At 36.8% G+C, this 19,931-nt stretch overlaps 5 protein-coding genes and 1 pseudogene across 9 annotated transcripts; 4 read left to right on the forward strand and 2 right to left on the reverse strand.

Annotated features, from left to right (window-relative positions):
- Positions 1-621: 621 nt before the first annotated feature.
- On the forward strand, positions 622-3,519 carry LOC104741653 (2-succinylbenzoate--CoA ligase, chloroplastic/peroxisomal). Of its 2 annotated transcripts, none has more exons than XR_015580529.1 (10): positions 622-984; positions 1,142-1,214; positions 1,333-1,504; positions 1,594-1,692; positions 1,783-1,880; positions 1,969-2,162; positions 2,258-2,375; positions 2,462-2,847; positions 2,921-3,123; positions 3,227-3,519. XR_015580529.1 is itself a non-coding variant. In XM_010462551.2 (10 exons), the coding sequence occupies exons 1-10, from the start codon at positions 686-688 to the stop codon at positions 3,354-3,356; spliced, it is 1,782 nt and encodes a 593-aa protein (XP_010460853.1). In that variant the 5' UTR covers positions 622-685; the 3' UTR covers positions 3,357-3,519. The 2 variants fall into 2 exon arrangements, 1 of the variants encoding a protein (XP_010460853.1); XM_010462551.2 differs by having other exon boundaries at positions 2,248-2,375.
- Positions 3,429-6,561, forward strand: LOC104743651 (flavonol-3-O-rhamnosyltransferase pseudogene; annotated as a pseudogene).
- A 681-nt stretch (positions 6,562-7,242) lies between these two features.
- LOC104741654 (UPF0725 protein At1g23970) lies at positions 7,243-8,981 on the forward strand. The gene is made up of 6 exons (XM_010462552.3): positions 7,243-7,411; positions 7,568-7,720; positions 7,832-8,024; positions 8,135-8,262; positions 8,362-8,448; positions 8,535-8,981. Exons 1-6 carry the CDS (start codon positions 7,346-7,348, stop codon positions 8,877-8,879), a joined length of 972 nt encoding a protein of 323 aa, XP_010460854.1. The 5' UTR covers positions 7,243-7,345; the 3' UTR covers positions 8,880-8,981.
- A 1,890-nt stretch (positions 8,982-10,871) lies between these two features.
- LOC104741660 (WPP domain-associated protein-like) lies at positions 10,872-13,662 on the forward strand. The gene is made up of 5 exons (XM_010462557.3): positions 10,872-11,070; positions 11,335-12,773; positions 12,884-13,010; positions 13,222-13,323; positions 13,433-13,662. The coding sequence occupies exons 2-5, from the start codon at positions 11,347-11,349 to the stop codon at positions 13,499-13,501; spliced, it is 1,725 nt and encodes a 574-aa protein (XP_010460859.1). The 5' UTR covers positions 10,872-11,070; positions 11,335-11,346; the 3' UTR covers positions 13,502-13,662.
- On the reverse strand, positions 13,613-16,190 carry LOC104741658 (uncharacterized). Of its 3 annotated transcripts, none has more exons than XR_015580530.1 (7): positions 15,643-16,064; positions 15,041-15,188; positions 14,756-14,947; positions 14,504-14,610; positions 14,143-14,312; positions 13,931-14,061; positions 13,613-13,848 (listed from the first exon to the last, which is right to left on the reverse strand). XR_015580530.1 is itself a non-coding variant. In XM_010462554.2 (7 exons), exons 1-7 carry the CDS (start codon positions 15,860-15,862, stop codon positions 13,795-13,797), a joined length of 1,044 nt encoding a protein of 347 aa, XP_010460856.2. In that variant the 5' UTR covers positions 15,863-16,190; the 3' UTR covers positions 13,613-13,794. The 3 variants fall into 3 exon arrangements, 2 of the variants coding, with proteins under 2 accessions (XP_010460856.2, XP_010460857.2); XM_010462554.2 differs by having other exon boundaries at positions 14,504-14,632; positions 15,643-16,190; XM_010462555.3 differs by having other exon boundaries at positions 14,504-14,632; positions 15,041-15,273.
- LOC104741657 (uncharacterized) lies at positions 16,132-18,871 on the reverse strand. Of its 2 annotated transcripts, none has more exons than XM_010462553.3 (7): positions 18,600-18,871; positions 18,240-18,474; positions 18,004-18,139; positions 17,805-17,896; positions 17,567-17,690; positions 16,964-17,484; positions 16,132-16,470 (listed from the first exon to the last, which is right to left on the reverse strand). In XM_010462553.3, the coding sequence occupies exons 1-6, from the start codon at positions 18,631-18,633 to the stop codon at positions 17,416-17,418; spliced, it is 690 nt and encodes a 229-aa protein (XP_010460855.1). In that variant the 5' UTR covers positions 18,634-18,871; the 3' UTR covers positions 16,132-16,470; positions 16,964-17,415. The 2 variants fall into 2 exon arrangements, with proteins under 2 accessions (XP_010460855.1, XP_019091688.1); XM_019236143.2 differs by having other exon boundaries at positions 18,569-18,828.
- Between the last annotated feature and the right edge of the window lie 1,060 nt (positions 18,872-19,931).

The following is a 19,931-nucleotide window of genomic DNA, read 5'->3' on the forward strand; positions in this document are numbered from 1 at the left end:
TTGAGCGTGAGAGGGGAGGGGGAGGAGGTGTTAGTGTAAAATATCCCACATAGGAAAGATGTGAAAGGATTAACTAATCTATAAAGGGTTAGGACCTCTCCACTCATTGCCAATTGATTTTGAGTTGAAAGCCCACAATAAAATCTGAATTTAATACCCCTCAACTACAACATTTTTAACAACATCTCTTCACCAACAGCCACATTAATTACTGGTATTACGTACACTCTATAGTTAACTAACCCAAAAGTATTACAGTAATGGAACAAATCTTAAAAATAGCCACTAACGACAAATCAATGTTTTGGGAATAGGGAGAAAGTTACAGATATTCCCAAGCGTGTAAACAAAATCTATGTTTGCTTGCCCATACAACCTTATATACCTCCAGAAGGGTAGCAAGTGGTGCCCTCTGTGTTATCAAAAGAATCCATCAAAATGCTTATGTCTTAAAAGCAATAATGAAATTAACAGATTTTATTTGAAAAACAAATTGAATAAAAATTATGAGACAAGAATCAAGCGGTGGTGACAAAGTTGAATAATATATAGTAAAGCCCATTTTCAATTGGGCCTGGACTGTGTAGTCAACTAAAAACGCAAACGGTGATTCTCGTCGTCGTAGAGATAATATAAAAGATAAGGAGAGGTCGTCGATGCGGTGACATGTACTGCCACGTCATCAATGGAAGTCTCTGTCTCTTCTTCTTCTTCCAGTAAAAACTTCGACTTCGATGACATTCAAAAGATTGTGAGTTTCATATTTTGTCATTCTCCCTCCGAAATGGCTAATTACTCTCGGCCTCACATCTGTCAGTGTTTGACTCGGCTAGCTTCCGTCAAAGGGAACGCAGTCGTCACAGTCAACGGGAACCGGAAGCGCACCGGCAAGGAGTTCGTCGACGGCGTACTGAGCCTCGCCGCAGGTCTGATTCGTCTCGGCATTCGCAACGGAGATGTCGTCTCTATTTCTGCTCTTAACAGGTCCAACGCGTAAATTAAATTTGAACCAAGGAGTTAGAACTTAAAATTTGGGTTTTAGATTCGATTTTTGTCGATACTTGTATCTGAACCGTTGAATGTTATGTTATAATATTTTCAAGGTTTGGTCTTTGTTTTTTGTTTTTTTTGGTGGATTCAGTGACTTGTTCTTGGAGTGGTTATTGGCTGTTGCATTGGTTGGAGGAATCGTTGCTCCTTTGAATTACAGATGGGTTAGTATCTGCTGCTTATTACATTCTTTTTAGTTAGATTGTGTATGTATGTCTAAAAGAAAGTTCCTGACTGACACATTTTTGGCGTTCTTGATGATCTTTTGTTGTGAAAGGACAGAGCTTGAAAGAAGCAAAAATGGCAATGCTAATGGTAGAACCTGTCCTTTTTGTTACTGATGAGACATGTGTCTCGTGGTGCATTGATGTTCAGAATGAAGATATACCTTCGTTGAAATGGCGTGTGTTGATGGAGTCTACCTCTAAAGAGTGTGCAAATGAACATAACCAGTGTATGATTTCATTTGTATGTACCTTAAAAACTCAAAGGAGATGCAACTGTGACTTCATTTATTTTTTTGTTTTTGTTACTACTGGCCAGTTTTGACAACCGAGATGCTTAAACTGAATGTGCTGGTTCCTTCCTTAGCAACGTACGCTTGGGCTCCTGACGATGCTGTTGTGATATGCTTCACTTCTGGTACAACATGTTTTACCTCTGCTTCTTGTATTTACCATAATATATAATCGTCAGTTTACTCCATCTCTTATTGTTTCTTATTGGGAAAAGGTACTACGGGAAGACCCAAGGGTGTCACGATAAGCCACTTGGCTTTCATCACACAGTCTCTAGCTAAGATTGCTATTGTTGGCTACGGTGAGGATGATGTACGCATTTTTTACCTGTTTGTCCTCAATGAACTCTATAGAGCTGAATACTTCCCTAAGTAAAGAGTCTCTTCAACTTCTCTCGCAGGTGTATTTGCATACATCACCATTAGTTCATATCGGCGGTCTGTCATCAGCTATGGCCATGCTAATGGTTGGGGCTTGCCATGTTCTGCTCCCCAAGTTTGATCCCAAAACAGCCCTTCAAGTTATGCAACAAAACCGTATAACTTGCTTCATCACCGTCCCAGCTATGATGGCCGATCTTATTCGTGTCAACAGGTAAAAAGAGAAATGAATAATTCCTTGCTTGAGGTAAATATTAGCCTTTAAAACCGTTGGGTGGCTAAAGTACTTTTACTCGAAGGACAACAAAGAATGGAGCTGAAAACCTTGGCGTGAGAAAGATACTAAATGGAGGTGGATCTTTATCAAGTGAACTCCTTCAAGAAGCTGTAAAAATCTTCCCATGTGCGAAAATACTCTCAGCTTATGGTGAGTCCTCCTCATTTGGCTTCCGTAAACAACCATTTTTATTTGAATCTTTGGACACTAAACTCTTTGAGATGTTGGTTTTAAAGGGATGACAGAGGCGTGCTCTTCCCTGACCTTCATGACTCTCCATGATCCAACTAAAGAGTCTTTGAAAGTGACATATCCTTTGGTTAATCAACCAAAGCAAGGCACATGCGTTGGCAAGCCTGCGCCCCATATCGAACTGATGATTAAACTCGACGAGAATTCATCCAGGGTCGGGAAAATTCTAACGCGCGGACCACACACTATGCTTGGATATTGGGGTCATCAACTAGTTCAAGAAAATGTTGGAACATCAGAATCCAGAAGCAATGAAGCTTGGCTTGACACAGGTGATATCGGGACCTTTGATGTGTTTGGGAACTTATGTCTTATAGGCCGATCCAATGGCCGAATCAAAACTGGAGGCGAGAATGTTTACCCCGAAGAGGTTAGCTTCCAATACAAGAAACTGGTCGTTATTAGCCTCAAATTGTGCATTTTTACATGGAATGAATGCGCAGGTTGAAGCTGTTCTAGTAGAGCATCCTGGGATTGTTTCTGCTGTGGTGATAGGCGTCATTGATGCTCGTCTTGGGGAGATGGTCGTCGCTTGTGTTCGTTTACAAGAGAATTGGATATGGTCTGATGTTGAAAACCGCAAACGAGGTTTCGAACTGTCAAGTGAGACACTCAAGCATCATTGTAGAACACAGAATCTAACCGGGTAATTAATCTAGTTTCTAAGCGAATAAAATTTTCTTAAATCTTTTATGTTATAAGTATATATATATATATATACTTATTAGTTTGATGAACTTGTTGGACAGGTTTAAGATACCGAAGAGGTTTGTCCGATGGGAGAAGCAGTTTCCGTTGACAACAACTGGGAAAGTGAAAAGAGATGAAGTTCGAAGACAAGTTATGTCTCATTCCCAAATCTTGACTAGCTCTCTCTGATCATTATCCTTTCCAATTTAAAACCGTAAAAACATTCTTTATTTGTTTGTCACAAGTTTTAAAGTTATTATGATGGGTGATAATGGTACTTTTGGTTCTCATGATCATGATGTAGCAATTATCTGTCGTTAAGGATAATGAGAATCTAAATGTTGTTGGTCTCCTTGAGGATTTAGATTCCTACTTGAATGATTTAAAATAATGGGTATACAGTTGCAAGATTCGCTATTTGTTTTACCAAAGAGAAGGGAGTCTCTCCCATTTGCTTTTCGAAGCGTCGTTCGTCTACTCACAACCACCGGCCGGTTGAAGCTCGTCATACCATTCGCCTTTATGAGCGTTTAACCGCTTCTTCAAGTTACTTAAGATGATTTTGTTAGCTGCTTCTGCCTGCCTGTTTCCCTGAGAATACTTGGGCTTTGAGTAGCTTACTTTTATCCCCCAATCCGAGCAAAACTCTTCAAAGTCTCTAGAGATGAATTAAGACCCATTGTCGATAACGATTTCCTAAGGAACTACTCTATGCCGACAAATAATATTCTTCCATAGGAAAGTCTTGACCTGCGAATCTTTTATTGATACGTAACACTTCAGCTTCAACCCACTTCAAGAAATAATCAGTCAAGACTAGGAGATACCTAAACAAAGTTAAAAATTAATAGCTCTCAATTTTAATATATTATTGTTTTGGGAAAAAAACCAAAAAATATCTTTATCTATTTTTTATTTGAACGTTTAATAATTCGTCTTTTTTTTTTGGAAGAAAAATACCTCATTTATCTTTGTTTGGTCTAAAAATACTTCAACTTTTTTTTATTGTTAGCAGATTCTCATCAACGATCTAACAGCCGTTACTGGCTTTACATAAACAATAAACGCCGTTAAAATTTTATCTCTACGTGTTAAAATATATATATATATATATATACAGGTTCTAAATAATAAGCCAGTTATATTGGAATAGTCTGGTGGTATAAGTGGGTATGTTTTCCTCGAGGCTAATAGGTTCGAACAACCTCTTAAACGATTTTTTTTTCTTCGTTTTTTTTTTTGGCTTTGCTGATAATTGAAGAGCAAATAAAACTAAAACCCTAAATCCAGATTTCAGATCTCTTTGTCTCTCCTTTTCTCGCTTCTGACGCTCTTTCCTAGCCGCCGCCACGAGTCTCATCGTCATCGCCTCCGTTATTTTCTGGGTATTCTTCACGTTGTCGATCCGTTCTATTAACTCATGGATTTCAGATCGAATTCGAAGTGAAACTCAATGATTAAAACGAATAATAACGAATTAGTTTCAAGGTGGCTATCATAGAGACGAGTCTGAGCCTGAAACCGATATAGAATTCGAAGGAGACAACAAGAGCCAAGAGGTCGAGATCAAACCTGTCATTTTTGTTTGGGGGAAGAAGAAGGGTCAATAAAAAATAAAATAAAAACATTATTCTGTGAACTCGTCGAACCTGTGAACTTCGCGGTAAATAACAACTCTTATACCACCAGACTATTCCAATAAAACTTGTCAATTCTTTACAACCTGTATATATATAGTTTAACACGCGGAGATAAAATTTTAACAGCGTTTATTGTTTATGTAACGCCGGTAACGGCTGTTAAATCGTTGATGAGAATCTGCTAACAATACAAAAGTTGAAGTATTTTTAGACTAAGCAAAAATAAACGAGGTATTTTTCTTCCAATAAAAAAAAGCGAAGTATTAAACGTCCAAAGAAAAAATAAATGAAGTATTTTCGGCTTTTTTCCCTTATTATTTTATACCTAAACAAAGTTACATCATTTTTTCAGGAGCCAAAAAGTCTTAAAATATATTTTGCAACACAACAAAAGAAAAACATATAAAAAAGATGTACATAGAAAGTATTTAGACTTTTCCAATAGCATTAAAAATCTACAGAAAATTGAAAACTTTCGATCACATAGAGAGAGAAGTTGGTTTTAGAAAATAGACCAAAACTTTTGACCAAGAATCTAAAACGAAAAAGAATTCAAATACAGTCTATAAGAGAGATCTTAAAGTAATTCAATTAGCATTATTCGCAATGTTTATACTTTATAGAAAGAAATTAAAATTATATAAAAACTAAAAAGGTGTATGTGTATAACTATATAAATAAAGTATATATGCGCTTAATTTGATTTGTTATCAAGTACAATTTATCTCTAAGTTTGGTAAGCGTTCTTGAAGAGGTACCAACTACTCACCATCAAAAGTATTAATTTCACTAGGCATATCACTTGCTCTATTTCATATTCGTATATAATGACCCTCTTTGTGTTTGCTTCCTTCATAGTCACTCACTTCATGGAATCATGTTCAAATTATCCGAGCCAATCAGAGACTCCCACGTGGCAGTTCTCGCGTTTTTCTCCGTATTGGCGGTCATGCCAGTCCTCTTTTAGCCATTACGCGCCGTCTCGCCGCTGCTGCTCCCTCCACCATCTTTTCTTTCTTTAATACCGCAAGCTCAAACGCGTCATTGTTCTCCTCTGATCATCCGGAGAACATCAGGGTCCACGACGTCGATGACGGTGTTCCGGAGGGCGCCACCGTGAGTCCACGGGAGATGCTCGAAATGTTTCTCGTAGCATCCCCCCTCCCACGTTGACACCGGTGCGCGATCCTCATGGCTGCTTTGCTTGGATGGGGAAGAGATCACCTGCTTTTGTAGCGTACATTAGCTTCGGCACCGTCATGGAACCGCCTCCTGTAGAGCTTGTGGCGATAGCACAAGGGTTGGAATCGAGCAAAGTGCCGTTTGTTTGGTCGCTTAAGGAGAAGAACATGGTTCATCTACCAAAAGGGTTTCTGGACCGGACAAGAGAGCAAGGGATAGTGGTTCCATGGGCTCCCCAAGTGGAACTGCTGAAACACGAGGCAACGGGTGTGAATGTGACACATTGTGGATGGAACTCGGTATTGGAGAGTTTGTCGGCAGACCGATTTTGGCGGATAAATAGACTCAACGGAAGAGCAGTGGAGGTTGTGTGGAAGGTTGGAATGATGGTGAATAATGGATTCTTCACGAAAGAAGGATTTGAGAAGTGTTTGCATCAAGTTTTTGTTCATGATGATGGCAAGACGATGAAGGCAAATGCCAAGAAGCTTAAAGAACAACTCCAAGAAGATGTCTCTACGAAAGGATTTGAGAGTTTCAAAGTATTGTTGGACGAAATTGTGAAAGTTTAGGTTGTTTACAAAATAATTGAAGCATTATATATACATAGTCAAATAAATGTGTGCCTATGTATTCTATTTTGTCAAAGTGTGTTTCTATTTCAAAGGGTTGTTGATTTTCATTGTACGTACTTGATATATTACTCTGTTAAGTACCTTTTTAAATAAAATATTAATGTTAAATAAAATAAATATTAATGTTTATTTTAACCTAAGAAAAGACTAGGTGCGACCGTGCGAGTAACTTCCGAATAAGTGTAATAATCGTTTAAAAGATTATCTTATAGTAAAAATCTAGAACAAAACACCTTTTGTACGAATTGTTTTTTCCTGCAACAACAAGTGAGATCTTGTGACACGTATGGATAATTGGCAACAATTTGTGATTGTGACTGTGATGAAACCGCTGAAACTCTCAATCTCCATAATTATGGGTATTGGAAGATTCAGATGACGCAACTGATTGAGAGTATTGATTTTGATGCATGTGGTGCTGTTGAAGACGAATGTACACCCAATGGTTACAAATGACAAGGGAGAATGTGCGTTACGAACCCAAGGTAGCATTCGATTGCTAAAAAGATGACATAAGTCAAATTCAACTAGAGGGCTCTGTCGGCTATATATATGTGACTTAAATTATTATAACTCAATTTAACCGCCCTTAAGATTTGTGTTTGTGAAGGCCCAACTGAAGCCCATTGATGAATATGTCGAATGAGGGATAATACTGTGTAATATAAATATATACAAGGCCTAGAAAAACTCAACCATCATCCCGAGGACGAGAAGAAAGATGGCGACGGCGGAGGAGTTTTTCAGTTTGCAGAGAGATTATTGGGATCAAGTAGCCGAAAACGATGTAATTCTTTGATTTGTTTAGAGAATTTTATCTACTATATAATAAAATTGGGATTTGTTTAGAGAATTGAGAATTTTACCTCCTAGTTCGTTTCTAGGGATTGTGGTTATAATGACGGATAAAGATTACTTCTCTTACTTACTTTGCTTCTTATAGGGTTTCGATTTAGAGAGTGTCTCAGTACCGTCATCTATGATTGGAAGGATCACTGGACTGATTCCCTACGACTGCGTAGGTCAGCTTTATCCTTATCCTATCTTGGTCAATCTTTATGCTAAGGCGGGGCTTCATCGTTACAATATGTTGCAGGTAAAAATTTTTGAACTCTTTTATCTCCCCTAGCTGGTACGTTTATAAACATATGCTCTGTTATATATAACACCATATACATTGATTCCATTTTGTTTATTCATCTGTCAGGGGACAAACTTCAAGCTCGCTTCCCTGATAAAATTCAACATGTTACAGAACTGTGTGTCCTCTTTCTACATGACCCTGCTTGCACATGATCCAGCTGATAGCTCGTTGGAGAAAACCTTTCAGGTTCAAGTTGATGAACAAAAATATGGCACTTTGGATATGGGGGTCTCCATTGCTAGACCTAAAGGCGAAGGTGACTTACTTATGTTGCATTATTTTTTACAATAAAATTCTAGCCTGAGTATAATAATAAAATCTCACTTAGCTTGCTGAGTATTTAATATAATTGTGACTTGCACACAGTGACCAGCGAGAAGCCCTTCATACCTCACTCTTATGGTGGCGCATTCGCTGATGATGATATCTTCAAAGGTGAATTGCCTGATTGGCCCTCAGATGGTGATTTAAAAGACGAAACCCGATTTTACGTGGTAAGATCCTATATATCTATATATTAAGACAACACAACATTAATGAAGTTTTGTTGTGCTCCTCATGATCAGTTATGTTATTATTGTTGCCTTTGCCAGGTGAAGGAATCAGAGTGGCGAGCCACTGATTGGATTTTTATGTATTTGGAACTTGCAGTTTGTGCTAATGATAGGTCCATCACTGATGTAAGTTTTAAACATATCAACTAATGACATACTACCACGAGTGGCACTGCTGGTAATAATAATACTAAAGAATTCCAAAATTGTAGATGCGTCAAAAGACCGAAGTTATGTCCCAGTTAGAGATTGTGAAAGTGGCTATAGAAACTGCTAATGGAGATGTGGAGCCGCCGATTGAGAGACTCAAAGCCAAAAGTGCAAATGTGTACATAACCTTTAAGGGCTTGGAAGAGCCTCGAGCCCCTCGGCGGCTTTTTGAGGTTGGTGTGGATCTTGAACGCAAAGCTATAGTTAGAAGAGTCATAGATGAGCATACAGGAGACTTGAAGCTCGTTGGTAAGCTTTGTGGTGGTCAGTATCACAAAAGGCCTTGGCTAGCTCGCCAGAAGAGAGAAGAAACCCAGAGTTGTGAAAAGCGAGCTCGCTTAGGCTAGGTGGCGGCGTTTAGCTGGTTTTTGTTTTTATGTTAAAACTATATATTAGCATGTACGTGTGTCCTTTATTAATTAGGAGGATCCATTTGGTTTTCCTTTTCATTTCCCATATTAAATAAACCCTACAAACATATACTACCACAACATTTGGAATATCTGTACGTCAAGGAAGAGATAATAACGTACCCAAAGAGATTCAATCAAGTGAAAATTAAAGGAGCCAAAATGCCAACAAAAACTTGTACTTGGGACAAATTTCAAGTATCATTTGAAGGAACGGGCAACGTGAAGAGTGCCATAATCGACATGCTAGCATCCGAATTATCCTCGCCATAATTAATTACTAACAAAACCTTAAATCTAATTAAACAGCGTTCTCCTTGCCTCCATCAATATTATTTTTCTCATCAATATTTTTACGCTCTTCTTCACAAACTTTGCTTATTATATCATAGTATTTCAAAAATAATATTGCTTTATCTTGTATTCTTTTCTCGAGGAAGTTTGTGAATTGTGTATATAAACCGTAACATTGTGAATTGTGATTAGTCTCTGTGACTTGTGATGTGAATAGGCTTAGCCAAACCAAACATGCACATAATAAAGATTGTGATTTGTGACTAAAGTGTGTTTATTCTCTGTTTTGTTTAATAGATATAGAGAAAACTCATATGTTAATGTAGAACAAGTGATCGATCGCTCTATCTAGTGGTGTACTCCCATAAAATGGTTAGTGCTCCCAAGTTTGTATGAAACAATAAAAACTTTAAAAATAAAGTTGGCATAGTATTAAAATTTCAAGAAGAGAAACTCTCCGAAACTATGAACACTCATCGGGTATGGACTTTTAGGTTTGAATTGATAAACAAAGCTATGGCAGTTTGGATTTGACAGTCTACATATCGTTTAAGGGCTTGTCAGAACTTCGAGCCCCTCGACAAGGGGTATGAATTGTATACGCTAAACTATAGTCAGAAGAGTCATGGATGATACAAGATATTTGACTCTCGTTAGTAAGCTTTATGGTGGTGTTTTCCATTGAGACGGTTTAATGGAATGTTTAATCTCTTTGTTGCGGGTTTAAACCTTTTTTTTTAGAGTATTCAAGAACTGGAATGGACCAATAAGTTGTTATTATGCTTCATATGATTAATGAACCCTCAAGAGAGAAAATCCTGAACGAAATCTGCACCATATGAGTTAGGTATAGCCAGTAGTATATTGTCATAATCCACATCAACAAGTACGCTAAAAGATAGATGAGTAAGAGACTAACAAAGGATGTCATTAAATTAATTTATACTTGATAAACTCATTCTTGATATCTACATTTTAACATTTACAAAAATACTCATTTATTAAATATATTAATAATTATATCTTGTTTTATACATTTTTTTTTACAAAATTAGTCATTACATGATCCTTGTATTTCTTCAAATATAAACTATAAATTAATTTGTGTTTTTTTTCTCGTAAGGTAACAAGTGCATGTATTTTTCTAGTAATATATTAAGTAAGTCATATTTTTCAAAAAAAATCTCATTTCATAAACAAAATAAAACTCAAAATTTTGAGTATTTCAAAAGAGAATAATACATTTTTTAACAATTTTATTTCTTTCAATACTTGTAGGACAATATAGTTTCACACTACAAAATTGTAATGCATATTGTCCTTTCATATGAAAAGAGTATAACCATTGATTTATAAATCTATATACAGAATTTGAAAATTCTTAGTAATTTTGAGATTAAAAAAATATGAATTTTGAAATAACAATGTTTTACCTAAATATTTAAATAATTTTTTTTTTCACTTTCGAATCCACACAAATTCATTTAAATATAATATAGATTTTAAAATTCTAATAACACATCATTTTAATTTAAAAAAAAATAATATTAATAATTAAATAACACACGACTTTCGTCTAATAAATCTATCAAAATTCACGATTAATTAATAAAGAGTCACTTGAATAAACCCGAAGGGGCATATTCGTAATAAAAGCATAAAAAGCGTCTCTTTGTTCATTTTAACACTCCCGCTCCGTTTCCCGAAGTAGTTTTTTTGAGGTCGGTCCATCTTCTCTCCGTCTCCCTTCGTCATCATCAGAAACCCTAAAGATCAGATCTTTCGAAATTGAAATTGGAATCTCTCATCACTTTCTCGGGGGAAAATAGAGTCTGTAAGTTGCTTCATCACTTCTTGTTATGGTCATTTTTGGATATTTTTTGGTTTGATTTCTTTTAATCTTTTTCAGATCACTAAGTTTATATAGCTAGAGAAAAAGTTACCCTTTTGTTTATCAGTTGTTTCTATTTTGGTTTCTTTCGCACAATTAGTGAGATTTCACAGAGTTTCTTAATTAGTTTTATTTTATTTTATTTTAGTTTCCCGGTTACTGTAAAGCGTCTCTTATCATATTCATCTACTTGAATCTTTTTTATAGGGTATTTGCTTTATGAATGAAGAGGTTATGTTGGGTAATAATGATGGATCAATCCTTGTTAACACTATCATTAAGGAGAATGAGAATCCTAATTTTGATTGTCATGAGGAAACTTTGCCCCTGCTTCATTCTCGTGTGGTTCTTGACCAAGCAGAGTGTAAATACGAGTATGGACATTGGTTGTGGGAAGAGCAAAGTGTGGAATCTTGTAGTAAGAATAGTTTGTTGCTTCAGAAGACTAGAGAGATTGCTGGTTTGCGCCGGGAACTAGAGTTGATTACTAAGTTGCTTAGTACAAGTCATGAAAATGAGGACGTTGAGGCTTTGGAGGGTAAAAAAAGAGCTAATCAGTTGTTCTGCAAACACTCTGAAAGCAGTGTAGGATCTGTCACGTTGACGCCTGAGAAGTTGGAGGATTTGAGGCAGTTATCGCGTGAACAGTTGATCAAGCACTTTGAGACTGATATGAATATGTTGAAAAGAGAGCATGATTATACAATTCAAGAGATGACTGAAGAATACTTTAGCATTAAGCGAAGGTGCTTGAACTTAGAGGAGTGTGGTTCATATTCTTCTTTGAAGACAGACAAGGGGTTCTTTGATGTGCTGCGAAAGAAGCTCCCTGATATCATTTTGAGGTTGGATAAGGTGTTACTGGAAGGTGAGAAGTCTTTTGTGTTTGAAGGAATGAACGATGCTGATATCAAGAACCAATTGGATTCTCTGCTTCGAGAGAACTGCCAACTTAAAGATTCACTTTTAGAGGCTGGCAAGAAGATATCAAAGCTTTCTCAGGTTGAGGAAAACCATCGAAATTTGATCAGTAAGCTTGAAGATTCACATGCTGAAGCTTCTGTCCATGAGTATTGCGCGGTAATATACAAAGAAGCTTTCAAGGAAGCTGATAAGAAACTTGGAGAATTGAAAATGAATGTATCAGAAAAGGAACAAGCTTTGAGATCGGAGGTGCTTGAGAAGGAAATATTACAAGAGGAGATTCATTTGTTGGAATGTCATGTTAAGGAGAAAGAGGATTTACTTCAGATACAGGAGAATGATTTGGCTACAAAGGAGGAGAAACTTGAGATAGCCTTTCAACAGATTAACAGTCTGCAATATCAGATTGAGCAGCAAGCTATAGTGATTGAAGATAAGGAGAAAGAAGTAAAAGCTGTTTCAGCTCGAGCTCTGGAGAAATCAGAAGGCTATGAGATGGAGATATCTGAGTTAGAACAGAAGCTCGAGTTAGCTAGAAACAATATGAAGATAACCGAACATGAGAAAGTGAAGTCCGAGCTAAAATTATCATCAATAGAGGCAGAGCAAAAGAGGCTTAAGAATCAGTTTGTATCGACGGTTCTGAGTCTTTCTAAGTGGAGCAAAGATTTTGAGAATCTCGAGTGCATGGTAGAAGAGAAGACGATAAAGACAAGTTCTAGGTACACTCAACTTTCAATCTCCGCTTGCTTATTATGTTTTCGTTAGACATAGACAATAAGTTATCTAAGCATCTGTTTCAGTAGACATGAGAAATTTCTTTCACTTGTAGGTTAAAAAGTATGCAAAGCCAATTAAGTGATCTCTTAGATGAAGTTGATGAACTCAAGACAAGAGAAACAATTTTCAAGCAACTAATGGAGAAGAAGACTTGTAACCTCCAAAAGGCTGAGACTGAGGTTAGTCTTCACACTTCACAGATGTGTTTATTTTAGCCCATTTCATAATTACTTGAGTGGTGTTCAACGAGTATGATTTAGTTCTTGAATCGGATTTTACTAGTGAACCCAAGATTCTTTTTCTTTGTATTGTCCTTTGCATTTGTGTTGTTAACATTATTTGCCCATTTGGTAGCTTAATAATCTTTTTCCTCTGCTGCTTGATTCATAGGTTGATCTCCTTGGCAATGAAATCGAATCTCTCATGGACCTTCTTAAGAAAATTTATATAGCTCTTGATCATTATTCTCCAGTCCTGAAGCACTACCCTGGCGTAAGCAAATCCCTCTCTCTCCCTCCATAAATTCTCATAATTTTATTATACGAAGTTTGCAATGTAAGGTATGCTTTCATCAATCTTTTCATCCTTTCATACATTGCAGATTATCGAGATCTTGAAGCTTGTCCGGAGAGAATTAAGAGGGGAATCGAAGAGACTATCAGTCTTCTGACCAAGTTTCATATGATCAAACCAATTCTTCTCACAAGTTTCATTATACTTATGTTGTACATATCCAAATCCTTTGTCAATGTATTTTTTTTTTCTTTGTTGAGTAGGTATGTTTAGAAAACAAAGACAGATCATCAATAACAGGAATTAGAATTTGACAAATTCTTATGCACTTGTACATATGTACCATAACCACAGTAAGGAAAAAAAAAATATATCACTATGGCATGTCTGAAGATTTAAGAAACATCGATTGCAAATAATAATGCTTTACGTGACCGACTGGTTATATTGTTAACTTGTTAAGAAGTTCATGGCCAACAACGCTGCTCCAACAGCTGGCTCTACCTGAAGATACATATCAGTATAAACTCAATCAGTTGTTGAGAGAGGGAGACAAAGATAATGAATGAGAGGTAGAATGTTGCACCTTTGGTATGATAGTTTGAGCCCCGGGAAAGAATCTGTTAATGCGCTTTGAGACTTCTTTTCCAATGTCCCATTTCCGTTTAGCGTTTAGAACTCCGCCCACCATTACAACCGGGAAAGAAGCTGTCCCATCTGCAACAAGTCTGGTACTATAAGGAACCAAGTGCCAAAAAATAGAATAAAAAGAAGCGTCAGTTGGATATGTCATATCACCTTCGCCACATAAACCAAGTCTTTGTACAACAGCTTTCACACTTAGAGCTAAATCCTCAACTGCATCAACCAAGATCTTATCTGAAATTTCATCACCAGCTTCTGCACAAAATACTACTTGAGGCACAAGAGCAGCGATACGTGCCCAAGAGGGATCAGCGTAAGTCCACCTACATCCAGAAACATCACACTAGCATTTTCATGTGGTTTTGGGGTTTTCTTCTTACCGGATACTAAAAAGAAAGGGAGTAATCTCTCTTGAGTTCTGAACATCTTTGAATGCAGTGATGGGTACCAAGAAACTATAGAAAGGTTCACATTATTGAGACCGACTCATCATTAGTTCTGAAAAAGAAGATACCCGATGAGTTCGTCGGGAGAGGTAAGTCCAAGTGCTTTTAAGATGGTACTAGTAAGCAGCGTTTGTGGGCCACGACCATCATGAGCTCTAATCACCGCCGTTAAGGCCTGTGCAGCAATTCCATAGCCACTGTAAATACGCGCATCATCATTCACACAATTATCGGTAAACACTCTCCATATATTATAAGTGTATCTCCAGACAAACATGTGATGACAAAGTCTAAGATTGGCAACATAGAAAGAGAAATACCTTCCCCAATCGCCTAAGATTGGTCCACCACCAGATGCCCTAGCCTCCTTGCCATGTTTATCAAAGCCATAGGCTATACATCCTGTACCAGCGATTAGAACACAGCCATGGAGCTTTCCCATGGTTCCACTAGCTAACGCCACTATAGCATCATTCTGAACATATACCTTGACATGACTAGGAAACATGTCCCTGCAAAAGATTATGATAAGAGGGGTACATCAAGATGATTTACATCTGAAACTTCAATAGCGTGATTAACACTAGACATGACTACTACCACACCTTATCCAATTTTCTATCTTGTCCTGGTCTGAGGGATGATTTACACCTGAAACACCTAAGCATACACCACGAACATCTGATTTATCAGAACCCGATTGTACAAGTGCCTCAGAAATCACTTGCTCTAGTGAATCCCTTGCTGCAGTTTCTGCATACACGATGCACATTGAAAGGTGACTTTAATAGGGTAGAAGAAATATCCAAGTGGTGCCACAGCTATATCCAAATATTTGCTGCAAGCAAAACCAATACCGCACACACAAAACAGATTAATTCCACACAACTAGATGCAAAAACACATTACAATGCTAAAATTCAGCCAAGAACAAAATCCATATTCAATTCCAGAATCAAACAAGGCACCAAAGTCATCTTAGGCAAATACCACATTGCAGGAGAACTTAGTTAATTCAGATCACACACACACACACACTCATGAATCATGATCATCGTTAACAAAGCCAAACATTCATTCAATTATTTCTGAAGAACTCACAATCAACCGAAGATATCTTATTGCCCAGAGCTAAAACGACCGCAATTCAACAAACTCCAATACGAAAAGCTGAATTCAGAATTGAGGAGAGAAGATGAGAGAGAACCTCCAACGCTGTTGCGATTGGTACAACCGGCGACGGCACGACCGAGGATCGGAAGAGGCTCCGGTAAACGATCTCCTCCGAACGGGAAATACGGGACGCAAACGCAAACAGTTGAGGTGGCGCCACCATCAAGGCCTAAGATGACGCCATCACCGAAGCCGTTCGCGTCCGTAGCTTCTCCTCCATCCCGAAGGTTTCCATTGCTATGTGGATTCCTCATTCGCAGATAACACCAACCCAGATGAGATCAAGGGAAATGGAGAAATGGGTCTTCGAGAGTTGAGACAAGTCAGTGAGCCTTTCGATCGGTGATCAAGTTTTTGAGAATCGGGGATACCTCAATTTTTTACAATTTTCGTGGAAAGATATATCTCTCTTTGAGCCTAATCGACTTTTTCAGGAAATATATTTTTCAAAAAGGGGTTTATCAATCAACGACGACACAGAGAGAGGATAAACAATTATAGCAAAATCTCTATAATACACGTCTTTTCTTTTTCTAGGTGAAATATTTGAGAGGAGTATATTGTTGATACACACTTATCCACACACTATAGATGGATATCGTGTTTGTATATATACATAGTACATTCTTTGGTTCAACTTTACAAAGAAGCAAGTTTGAAGGACTGGGACATGAGAAGAGAAACAAAGCATCTGCTTTTAAGTTTTGACAAAAGGAAAACCTCCGGTAAATGGGCAAGCTTGCTTTCACAACTAATGTTGTCAGATGATCTAGCTCAAGAACACGTTACAGATTATGTGTTTGCATGTGCTAGGATATCTCCTCACCAGATCAAAATCAACTCAACTTTACCCTTCAGTGCCCTGAGACATGGATGACAAAACATCAAAATCGCTTAAAAACCATAATATCATGAAACCTCCTACTTCTGTGGCGTCGCTAGTCCTTAAACCAAGTGACTTATATACATCTTTCCATTCATTCCGGTTAGCATTCCCACTAGCTAAGCTTTTTTTAAAGAATTTGAGTCACTTAAAGTAAACATTGTTCTCTAGGGTAGATCATCTCATCCTAGAACATGCAATGTGCAAATGCAACTAATGTACTAGTATCTGTCAATCTAATATGCAAAATGTATATAACAAGTAAGACTGGCAGCAAAATTATCCAACCTTTTGCTTTTAGGACAATCAATTCAAACAAATACGAACAAATGCAAAATTTCAAACTCCACAAGGTGTGACTATATCAAGATCATCACTAGACATCATGGCTAAATTAGAAAGTCAAACCTTTAGCATCGGAAAATATAAGAGATTTAACGACATGGTATGTACAATGAAATGGATGCCATACCTTGGACCCTTGAGGCTGGAAGTTCATAAGTGGGATATCAAATCCTCTAGGAGCTCAAAATGCTTGGTTTAGAGAGGTTGGCTGCATGCAACCTTACATTTCTCAAAAGGAACCTAAACGCTTTGCTCCTCCTCTTGCAGAACCCGCAGTTCCTCCTCTACAAGGGAGGACTGATCATCTGACTCCTCATCTTGTCACTCATTGTGTGGTAAATCCTTTTCTAAGGTTCTAGTTTTAAGTCACGAGTAAACTAAAATTACGATAAAAGACAACTTAAATTTCGAAAGACAGTTTTGTGTCCTTGTTAGAAATAGGATTAATATTAGTAGAAAAAAAATCTGTTCAAGAAATTTTGTAAGAACAGATATTGAACGATAAGTGTCAATTCTCAAATCCACTATTGCCTAATGCAAAAAGATAGTTCACTTAAAGCAATGGTTCCCATTTCTCAACTACACTGCATTGCAACTAAAATAAGCTGTTATGGCTTTCATTCTGCCTCCAACAAAGTTTTCTTCTATCTGAAATCACAGCATATGAAAATTGTCAAGAAAGGAGTTTGCAATAAAGTTAATTCTCCTAGTGTTCATTAAAGTAACGTACCTCAAGAGTTAGAGGAGGCGACGATAACCAAGCAAGTTCTTCCACTTGGGCTACATCAACATTCCTCGGTAGAAACATTATGATGTTAGGTGCAATGGACAGGGCAATCTTAAACAATGTGTACCTACACAAAAAACAAAAATTCATTAAAAGATCCAACCAGTGCATATCCATTTCCCATAAGTATATTGAACACAAAACTACATCAATAGGTAAAGAGTTAGTTATCGCAATGTACCCATCTCTCGGTTGAAGCATATCCATCTTGTAACTCTCAACGTCTTTATACATTGGTCCTCCCCATGGTGGTGAAAGAAACACTACATCTCCCTAGCAAAACATTATGATTTGAAATGTAGTAGTTTAGCACAACAACAAAAGGGTAAAAACAAGATTTCAGATAAAACTGATAAGGAGAAGAAGAAGAAGAAGATTACTTTAAGAGATGGAGCTAAGTGGACGAAATCACCAACGACAAAATCAACACGAATAGCAACTCCATAAACCATTGCATTGTTCATTGCCAATTCAACTTTCACCGGATCAATGTCGATAGCAACAACAGAAGAACATCTATACAATAAAAGACTGCTTTAGAAAGAAAACATCTCACAGCCATTAAAATCATACTTCTCATGATTTTGAGAGAAAAAACAAACAAAAAAAAACTTACAGTTTGGCAAATTGGATAGTGTTACCACCAACGCCTGAGAAACAATCAATGACGAGTTGGCCACGACATCTCTCAGCTTGTCTGATAGCAATCTCTTCGGGGGTAACAGAGTACCATCCTTCCTCGTCCATCTCGATACCTTGGTCATATCTTGAGAAGAGATCGTAACGTTGAAACCAGTACTTACTTATTTTAGGACTCTTACCGTTTTCTTTCTTTACCGATAGTTTTTTCCCTGTGAGGCAGAAAACAATAGGAATCAATAAAGTTGCAGAAGAAGAATTAGGGATTTTTATTACAACTGTCAAAATTTGGAGAAAAGGTCGCACATAGATTCTTCAGGGGGAGCGCTGTATTCACCTTTTTTCAAGCGCGATCGTTTCTTGGCCTTCATGGAATGGAGCTCTGTGTTGTGTGACTGACTCGTCCTGAGTCAAAGAGTCCACTCTTATGTGTTCAATTCAACGCCTCCGATGGTCCGGCGAGTGTGGGCTAGTTAGTGTTCGATAGTTTTGTACCGGAAATCAATAACATTTGGTTCCGGTATTATTCAAGGGTTTGTTTGTAGAATACTACATTTTTTAAACTTAATCAGTGTTTTAATACAAACACAATTATAAATAGGAGAGAATGTGTTTGTGGGTGAGTGTGTGTGACTATGTGTATGTGAGATAGAAAAGTTCTGTACGACTCATTTATAAGATAGAAAAATTGTGATAACTATTCAAATAATTGTTAATATAATCTGTTTTTTTAAAAAATTTCTCATATACAAAAAAAAAATTATATTTTTTATTATTATTTGATATGCATGTTGTTTAATAATTTTTAAATAGATTTTATACATTTTTTGTATCCGTACATTTTATTAAGTATACAAATGTATATACTCTTTATTAAGTGTACAAATGTCTATACACATGATTAAATGTATAAATATAATTTGTACAAAATCATTGTGTTTCAGACATCTGAAAGTGTAAAAACTAAACAAATTATATCTGTACAATTAATAATGTGTACGAACATCTGTACATTTAATAATGTGTACATACATCTGTACACTTATTCAGGTGTACGAATACAAAATTTGTAAAAAATATTTAACATTATCAAATAAAATCATCAAACAAAATGCATATCAAATTATAAAGAAAAATATAGATTTTTATATAACTGAAAATATTTTTTTAAGAAAATCATATTACCAAAATATTTAAATAAATAGAGATGATGGGGTGCGATAACAAAAATTTTTTAAAAATATTTTTCTCTATTTCTCTCTCTCTCACACACCTCTCTTCCCTTTTTCTCTCTCACGATTTTTATCTTACACCTATTCTATTTCACAAGTGGAACCGTGACTATTTCCTTAATGTATAATAAATGTACTATTTTATAATTAAGTTTAGAAAACGTACTAAAATGCCAAATATCTCATTATTTAATTACACTCCATTCTCGACCGGTTTGTAGAAAACCGGACTGAAATATCAAATAAACCTTTCCGTTAGGAATATCGTCGAACAACTTGTGCTCTCGCCAATCCGAACTCAGAGAAGACTCGGATCCATTGAGGGTTATAGCTGAAGGATTTGTGTCGTTTGTATTTCAAAAGCTTTGAAAGCTCTTGAGTAGAGAATCTGAGGAGCGATTTCATGGAATTGATGAGCAAGCTGAGCTATTTTGTGT

This window comes from Camelina sativa, chromosome 14 (genome assembly GCF_030686135.1).
Source record: "Camelina sativa cultivar CO46 ecotype springtype chromosome 14, ASM3068613v1".
In the NCBI taxonomy this organism is placed as follows: Eukaryota; Viridiplantae; Streptophyta; class Magnoliopsida; order Brassicales; family Brassicaceae; genus Camelina; species Camelina sativa.

Excerpts from the sequence above, each read along its gene's own strand:
- LOC104741653 (XM_010462551.2), top strand. The coding sequence starts at position 686 with ATGGAAGTCTCTGTCTCTTCTTCTTCTTCCAGTAAAAACTTCGACTTC. Across the intron at positions 1,693-1,782 it reads TGTGATATGCTTCACTTCTG|GTACTACGGGAAGACCCAAG; the intron begins GTACAACATGTT and ends TATTGGGAAAAG. Across the intron at positions 2,376-2,461 it reads GAAAATACTCTCAGCTTATG|GGATGACAGAGGCGTGCTCT; the intron begins GTGAGTCCTCCT and ends TTGGTTTTAAAG.
- LOC104741654 (XM_010462552.3), top strand. The coding sequence starts at position 7,346 with ATGGCGACGGCGGAGGAGTTTTTCAGTTTGCAGAGAGATTATTGGGAT. Across the intron at positions 8,025-8,134 it reads TGCTAGACCTAAAGGCGAAG|TGACCAGCGAGAAGCCCTTC; the intron begins GTGACTTACTTA and ends ACTTGCACACAG. Across the intron at positions 8,263-8,361 it reads ACGAAACCCGATTTTACGTG|GTGAAGGAATCAGAGTGGCG; the intron begins GTAAGATCCTAT and ends TGCCTTTGCCAG.
- LOC104741660 (XM_010462557.3), top strand. The coding sequence starts at position 11,347 with ATGAATGAAGAGGTTATGTTGGGTAATAATGATGGATCAATCCTTGTT. Across the intron at positions 12,774-12,883 it reads ACGATAAAGACAAGTTCTAG|GTTAAAAAGTATGCAAAGCC; the intron begins GTACACTCAACT and ends TTTCACTTGTAG. Across the intron at positions 13,324-13,432 it reads TCCTGAAGCACTACCCTGGC|ATTATCGAGATCTTGAAGCT; the intron begins GTAAGCAAATCC and ends CATACATTGCAG.
- LOC104741658 (XM_010462554.2), bottom strand. The coding sequence starts at position 15,862 with ATGAGGAATCCACATAGCAATGGAAACCTTCGGGATGGAGGAGAAGCT. Across the intron at positions 14,633-14,755 it reads ATCTTAGGCGATTGGGGAAG|TGGCTATGGAATTGCTGCAC; the intron begins GTATTTCTCTTT and ends GCGTATTTACAG. Across the intron at positions 14,062-14,142 it reads ACTTGGTTTATGTGGCGAAG|ATGGGACAGCTTCTTTCCCG; the intron begins GTGATATGACAT and ends GACTTGTTGCAG.
- LOC104741657 (XM_010462553.3), bottom strand. The coding sequence starts at position 18,633 with ATGAAGGCCAAGAAACGATCGCGCTTGAAAAAAG. Across the intron at positions 18,475-18,599 it reads ACGATCGCGCTTGAAAAAAG|GGAAAAAACTATCGGTAAAG; the intron begins GTGAATACAGCG and ends TCTGCCTCACAG. Across the intron at positions 17,691-17,804 it reads ATGCTTCAACCGAGAGATGG|GTACACATTGTTTAAGATTG; the intron begins GTACATTGCGAT and ends TTTTTTGTGTAG.